The following is an 8,164-nucleotide window of genomic DNA, read 5'->3' as shown; positions in this document are numbered from 1 at the left end:
TTTTTCTAAAATGCCTTGCTTATATGTCTGCTGCATCACTTATAATGGTATGACTTTTATGCTATTCACATTATTATATCATTGTAGTTAGTATGTTAGTATGCACTTCATGGGTAGACCCTTAAATTTGCCCTATCTGAGCTTAGCACAGTACTTACAGTTGATATTCAGAAAATGTTGACTTCAAGTAATCCTGTGGGGTTATTATAAAGATTAAATGTAATCATTTGTGTCAGTTGCCTGATACAGTGCCTAGTAAGTGTTCAGTAAAGTTTCTCTTCTTTCTTCCTCATACTTCTGCCTCATTTCTCTCATTTCTTTCTTCTCTCATTTCTCTATATATTCTGTCCATGAGAAGAAAATACAGATTTCTTGCTTTAATGGTTCACATGTCTCTTCTTCAGGGTACTGACTATTTTCCACCTTTCATTCATTTATTTATTTAAGGTCACTGGCTCTATTCACATCAGAGATCCTCCTAAGTCAGCAAACAGTGGGAAGATGACATCTCCACCATTCCTGGATGCCAATCCTATGGAGAACCCAGCTCTAATTAGTGACATCAAGATTGATCCCCCAGAAGAACTTCTGGCTAATGATTTCAACCTGCCCCAGATGGAACCAGTCGACCTCTCTTTTCACAAGCCCAAGTCTCCTCTATAGCATGCCAGCCTGCTGCAAGCTCCAGTACACCCTCCCAAGCCACAGCCTGCTCTCCAGACACGTGTAGTGTCCACGTCAACATCTGACACAGGCACATCAGCAAATATCCCTACTGTTCTGAATCCAAGCTCTATCCTGGCCTCCTCTCAGGGCACTGGTGGCCAGCAGATCTTACATGTGATTCACACCATTTCCTCAGTCAGGCTGCCAAATAAGTTGGGTGGCCTGAAGACATTCCCAGTGGTGGTACAGTCACTGCCCATGGTGTATACTACTTTGCCTGCAGATGGGGGCCCTGCAGCCATTACAATCCCACTCATTGTAGGAGATGGTAAAAATTCTGGATCAGGTAAGCATCAGTGTGCCTCTTTCCTGGACCTTACCTTCCTCCATCTATTTTCTTTTAGAATTGTCCTATCTCCTATCTCTTTTCACCCCTTCTAATTATTCTTGCACACAGCTTCAACAATAATTATTTATAAATGCTATTTTTATCATGTCTCTTTGTGCTTAAGAACATACAATGATGCTCTTTTGTTTAGTATGCTTCTCAAATTGGTGAATACATATTTTTGAGTGAAATGCTATCTATCTTCCTGGAACCTGTGTGTTATTTAATAATAAGTAATTTAAAACATTTTATATTTTAAAAATATGATTTTATTAGAGAAAAATGTACAATTTGAATAACCTTTTAAGATAAAACACAATTGTCAAAAATAGTTTTAAGCTTATTAAGGCACACAGCCTGGGACTTTCTAGGAAAATGTGTTTATTTGTTTTTGCCATTAGGAATGCTTTTGTGGAAAAGTTGAGAACATTTTTAGCCCTACATATGTAGCCAGTCTTAGCACCTGCTTCTTCCAATACCATATCTTTTCTCTTCCTTACAGGTAAAATAGTCTTCTTTGAAATATTGCCATCTTCCCTGTGCTCCCCTCCATTTGGCATCTATCACCCTCCATTTTACTTTTTTATTTGCCTGCATCACAAGTATATGGGCATTCTTCCCAAGTGAATTGTAAATTCCTCGAGGACAAAACTATCTTATTTCCATTTGTGCATCTCCAGAACACTTAACACAGTGGTAGAAATTAGTTGTCTTGCAACAAATAATTTGATAAACAAACTTGAAAATATGTACAGGAGAGAGTTAATATGCTGTAATCTTCCTTTTTATTTAATCTTAGAAATAAGTTCAGTATTCAGAAAGGAATAAATTAAGCCCCTCTTTCACCACTATCTCCCATCCACCCAGTTCCTATCATGGAGGTGTGTCTACTTTAGTTTGTAGTTGGAAATGATCAAAGACAATTATATGGCCTCTGAAGTGGTTCAAAATATTTAGCTTCACCACAGCTGTAGAATGACAATCAGTTTTGTATGTTGTGTCTTAGGAAGGACATTTGGAAGTTGGAGTATAATCAGAAGAGAGAATTAGGATGGTAAGAGATTTCAATCGCATGTCAAACAAGTGGCTGATAAATATTTAGCATGAATTAAAAAGACCAAAAGGGAGATATGTGGGTGGAAATGACTAAAAATCAGATCTTAGCTCAGTATAAAAAACATTTTCTAACGGTTTTCTCTTTGAAATTTAATGTCTTGTAATCATCCCATCACCAAATGTAGGAGACTGAAAAACAACATACTAGCATCAAATTGCTGAGACTCTGTAGTGTTTTTCTGAATAAAAATGATAATCTACTAGTAGTTAATTGTGGTAATGATAAGTGTTTATAACAGTTTTGTTTTTGAGATTCCCGTGAGGGGGTTAATTAAAATTTCGGTATCAGTTCTCATATGGGAAGAGAGAGACAAACAAAAAAGGAAATAGGAAAATCAAATTCCCTGAGAATTTGCTGATATCAAGGTAATGATGGCACCAAGCAATGATTTGATAGGACTTTGAATTGCCCCCATAATATCCATCAGTCAACCAGAGCCACTCTAAATAGACAAAATAAGTTTTAAACATTTCAGTGTAATTTTAAACTAAAGCCATTAGCTCAATAGTCTCCAAAATGGTATGCTTACACCTTGGTTGGGAGGTGGGGGAGTGAGGAATGCACACAAAATAATTGGAGCACAAGAAGAAAGTATAAACATTTCTATTTCTATTTTCTCACTCTTTACATGTTACCTTTATTTTTCATAATGTAAACAAAATTTTAGTATATTAGTACATTTGTGACATACATGCACACACACATGCAGAGACACACATACATAATGAGATGTATGCTTAAAACTTTTTAGTGAATGATACACAATCAGTGTATGGAGGTAACTGCACTAGACAAATGTTCCACTCCCCCCCAATCTTATTGCCACCCTTAAGTTTCTTCTATATAGAAACTTTGAAGCTTAAACTACATCTAGGAGACTGGTGACCATTGATTGAGTTTTGGTAGTGATCAGAAACATCAGGGGTTGATAATAAATATTTGAGGGCTTCTCCCAAAATAGGTGGAAGGGAAGGATGCCAACATGTATCAAGCACATACTAGGTACTAGGTATGTGTTTCATCTCACTGACACATTTCCATTTAGGGGCACAAAAGCCAAAAGAAATGTTCTCGTTTCTGAAGTGAACCTAGGCATCGATCTTGGACAGCCAGTGAACTATTCAGAAAGTTCAACTCAACATGAACACATTGAGCTTGACTTTTCAGGACACCCTTGTTGTGGTAGCTGGAGATAGAAAGTTAAATTATACTCAGGCCCTATCCTATTGAACTCAGTGATCCTAGAGAAGCTCATTCCAATGGTACCAGAATGCTCCCTACTACCTTTCCCTCAAAGGAATTTTAGCTATGCTGAAAATTTTAGGGGAGAGGAAAAGATGGCAGAGGAGTAGGGGACGCTATTCCAACCAGTCCCCTAAATTGAGCTAGATATCTACCAGACCACCCTGAACACCCACAAAGTCAGTCTGAGATGGGAGAAGGTATATCTGGATCTCTACAAACAGAATATCAGGCAGTTGGTTTCAAGGTATGAAACGGGGAGCCATGATTCTGCAGGTGGATAATGGAAGATAAACGGAAGGGGGAGGGAGCCACGGGGATCCTGCACCACCTGTGGGCAAAAGCTTCCCACACTGGGGACAAAGCATGGACTCCCAGACAGGCAGGGAAAGGAAAAGGACTTTAGGGCAGCCGCCAGACTGAGGTCTGGAGCGCCGGGGCTGAGTGTGTGAACTAGGGGCAGCTGGGAGTTTTGGAAGCACAAAGGGCAGACATGTGCCCCCATACCCAACCTGGAGGCAAGGACTGGGAGCCCTGCTGAGGGATGCACAAACCAGGATGCTGCAGTTTATAGCAGCACAGAAAGAAACGGAGATAGTGTGGCCTAGAGAACTCACTGAAGAACAGAGTTCAATCTCTCTGCTCTGAGGCAGAGGGTTGGAAACTATCTCTTCTGTTCTGACTCTCGGAAAAGACACAGAAAGCTGCCAGGGAAAGCCACCAGAGAACAAAAATTAAAAAAAAAACTAGTTTACACTGAGCCCATTTGCCCCCACACACAGGGGGAAGGGCAACACTGTCCAAACAGGGTTGCCTGACTAACAGTGCAGCAGTCCCCTCCCCCAGAAAACAGGCTGGGAGAAAAAGAGGCTGACAACCCTAAGGTCTCTATAAAACAGGTGCATCTTGCTTTGGTCGGGGTCAATAATTTGGACACTGTACATTCCCTCAACCATCCCTCAACACAATGACAAGGAGGAGGAACCCCCAAAATAGGAGAAACTCAGAGACTGTGACTTCTGCCACAGACTTACAAATGGATTCAGATATAACGAATATGTCAGAGACGGAATTCAGGCTAGCAATTGTGAAGACAATAGCTAGAATGGAGAAATCGATTAATGGCAACATAGAGTCTCTAAGGGCAGAAATGAAAGCTGAATTGGCAGAACTTAAAAATGCTATCAATGAGATCCAGTCTAATCTACATATTCTTAACAGCGGGGGTAAGTGAGGCAGAACAACAAATTAGTGATCTAGAAGACCAATTGATAGAAAAGGAAAAAGAGGAGGCCAGGGAGAAACAATTCAAAATCCATGAAAACAGAATCAGAGAAATAAGTGACACCATGAAACAATCCAGTATCAAAATTATTGCGATCCTTGAGGGGCTGGAGAGAGAGAACGGACTAGAAGATATATTTGAGCAAATCATAGCTGAGAATTTCCCAAATCTGGGGAATGAAACAGACATTAGAGGCCTGGAGGCAGAGAGAACCTCTCCCAAGATCAAGGGAAACAGGCCAATGCCCTGGCATATAATAGTAAAACTTGCAAATCTTAGAATGAGGGAAACCATCTTGAAGGCAGTTAGGGGAAAGAGATTCCTTACATAGAGAGGGAGGAACATCAGAATAATGTCAGGCCTATCCACAGAGACCTGGCAAGCCAGAAAGGCCTGGCAGGACATATTGAGAGTACTAAACCAGAAGGACATACAACCAAGAATACTTTATCTGGCAAGACTGTCATTTAGAATGAATGGAGAGATGCAGACCTTCCAAGACTGGCAGAAACTGAAAGAATATGTGACCACTAAGCCAGCCCTGCAAGAAATATTAAGGCGAGTCCTATAAAAGGAGAAAGACCCCAAGAGTGATATAGAACAGAAATTTGTAGAGACAATCTATAGAAAGAATGTCTTCACAGGCAACATTATGACAATAAATTCATATCTTTCAATAATCACTCCCAACGTGAATGGATACTCCCATAAAATGGCACAGAGTTGCAGATTGTATAAAAAGACAGGACCCATCCATATGCTGTCTACAAGAGACTCATTTTGAACCTAAAGATACATCCAGACTGAAAGTGAAGGGATGGATGTCCATCTTCCATGCCAGCGGACCTCAAAAGAAAGCTGGGGTAGAAATTCTTATATCAGAAAAATTAAATTTTAAGCTAAAGACTGTAGTTTTATACAGAGAAGGACACTATATCATTCTTAAAGGGTCTATCCAACAAGAAGATCTAACAATTGTAAATATCTATGCCCCCAACATGGGAGCAGCCATCTACATACGCCAAGTGTTAACCAAAATAAAGAGTCATATTGATAATAGTACGTTAATTGTAGGAGACCTCAATACTCCACTCTCAGCAATAGACAGATCATCTAAGCACAAAATCAACGAAGAAACAAAAGCTTTGAATGACACACTGGACCAGATGGACCTCATAGATATATACAGAACATTCCACCTTTAAGGAGCAGAATACTCATTCTTCTCCAGCACACACAGAACTTTCTCCAGAATAGACGACATACTGAGTCACAAATCAGGTCTCAACCAATACCAAAAGATTGAGATTATTCCCTGCATATTCTCAGACCACAATGCTTTAAAACTGGAACTCAATCCCAAGAAAAAATTTGGCAGAAATTCAAACACTTGGAAGCTAAAGACCACTCTGCTCAAGAATGTTTTGGTGAACCAGGAAATCAAAGAACTTAAACATTTCATGGAAACCAATGAGAACGAAAACACATTGGTCCAAAACTGATGGGACACTGCAAAGTCTGTCCTACAGGGGAAATACATAGCCATCCAAACCTCACTCAAAAAAATAGAAAAACCCCGAATTCAACAACTAACTCTACACCTTAAAGAGCTAGAGATAAAGCAACAAATTATGCCTATGCCACACATTAGAAGAAACATAATTAAGATTAGAGCAGAGATCAATGAATTAGAAACCAGAAACACAGTAGATCAGATCAATGAAACTAGAAGCTAGTTCCTTGAAATAATAAGATCGAAAAACCACTGGCCAGACTTATCCAAAAGAAAAGAGAAAGGACCCAAATTAATAAAATGATGAATGAAAGGGGAGAGATCACGACTAACACCAAGGAAATAGAAACAATTATTATCAACAATTATACGCCAATAAATTAAGCAACCTGGAAGAAATGGATACCTTCCAGAAACCTATAAACTGCCAAGGCTGAAACAGGAAGAAATTGACAATCTGAATAGGCCAATAACCAGTAACTAGATTGAAACAGTGATCACAAACTTCCCAAAAAACCAGAGTCCGAGGCCTGATGGATTCCCTGGGGATTTCTACCAAACATTCAAGGAAGAAATAATACCTATTCTCCTGAACCTGTTTCAAAAAATAGAAACAAGAGGAAAGATTTCAGACTCATTCTATGAGGCCAGCATTACCTTGATCCCTAAACCAGGCAAAGACCCCATCAAAAAGGAGATTTTCAGACTGATATCCCTGATGAATATGGATTCCAAAATCCTCAACAAAATCCCAGCTAAGAGAATCCAACAATACTTTAAAAGGATCATCCACCACGACCAAATGGGACTTACCCCCGGGATGCAAGGTTGGTTCAACATTCGCAAATCAATCAAAGTGGTACAGCACATTAACAAAAGACAAGAACCATATGATCCATTAAATTGATGCAGAAAAAGCATTTGACAAAATACAGCATACGTTCCTGATTAAAACTTTTCAGAGCATAGGGATAGAGAGAACAATCCTCAAGTTCATAAAATCCATCTATGAAAAACCCACAGTGAATATCATCCTCAATGGGGGAAAGATGACAGCCTTTCCCTTAATATCAGGAACACGTCAAGGATGCCACATTCATCACTATTGTTCAACATAGTATTAGAAGTCCTAGGAACAGCAATCAGACAACAAAGAAATAAAAGGTATTCAAATTGGCAAAAGAGAAGTCAAACACTCTCTTTTCACAGCTGACATGATCCTTTATGTGGAAAATCCAAAAGACTCCATCCCCAAATTTCTAGAACTCATACAGCCATTCAGTAATGTGGCAGGATACAAAATCAATGCACAGAAATCAGTTGCTTTCTTATACACTAACAACGCAACTCTAGAAAGAGAAATTAGAGAATTGATTCCATTTACAATAGCACCAAAAACCATAAGATACCTCAGAATAAACCTAACCAAAGAGGTAAAGGATCTATACTCTAGGAACTACAGAACACTCATGAAAGAAATTGAAGAAGACACAAAAAGATGGAAAAACATTCCATGCTCATGGATCGGAAGAATAAACATTGTTAAAATGTCTATGCTACCCAGAGCAATCTATACCTGCAACGCCATCCCGATCAAAATACCAATGGCATTTTTCAAAGTGTTGGAACAAACAATCCTAAAATTTGTATGGAATCAGAAAAGACCCCGAATCGCCAAGAAAATGTTGAGAAAGAAAAACAAACTTGGGGACATCACGTTGCCTTATTTCAAACTATATTACAAAGCCGTGATCACCAGCACAGCATGGTACTGGCACAAAAACAGACATATAGACCAATGGAACAGAATAGAGAACCCAGATATGGACCGTCCACTTTATGGTCAAATAATCTTCAACAAAGCAGGAAAAAAATATACAATGGAAAAAAGACAGTCTCTTCAATAAATGGTGCTGGGGAAATTGGACAGCTATATACAGAAGAATGAAACTC

At 39.2% G+C, this 8,164-nt stretch overlaps 1 protein-coding gene across 1 annotated transcript; it reads left to right on the top strand.

Moving 5' to 3' along the window:
* Window positions 1-258: 258 nt before the first annotated feature.
* Window positions 259-1,012, top strand: KLF8 (KLF transcription factor 8; the record flags this gene model as incomplete). Its single annotated transcript, XM_081810339.1, is given in 1 exon segment — window positions 259-1,012. A coding segment is annotated over 1 exon segment (511 nt), but the record flags the coding sequence as incomplete, so codon positions are not given.
* Between the last annotated feature and the right edge of the window lie 7,152 nt (window positions 1,013-8,164).

This window comes from Leptonychotes weddellii, unplaced genomic scaffold, assembly GCF_054177405.1.
Source record: "Leptonychotes weddellii isolate Sample4059 unplaced genomic scaffold, ASM5417740v2 HiC_scaffold_2302, whole genome shotgun sequence".
Classification (NCBI taxonomy): domain Eukaryota; kingdom Metazoa; phylum Chordata; class Mammalia; order Carnivora; family Phocidae; genus Leptonychotes; species Leptonychotes weddellii.
The sequence above is the reverse complement of the archived record's forward strand: the minus strand, read 5'-3'. Positions and strand labels throughout refer to the sequence as shown.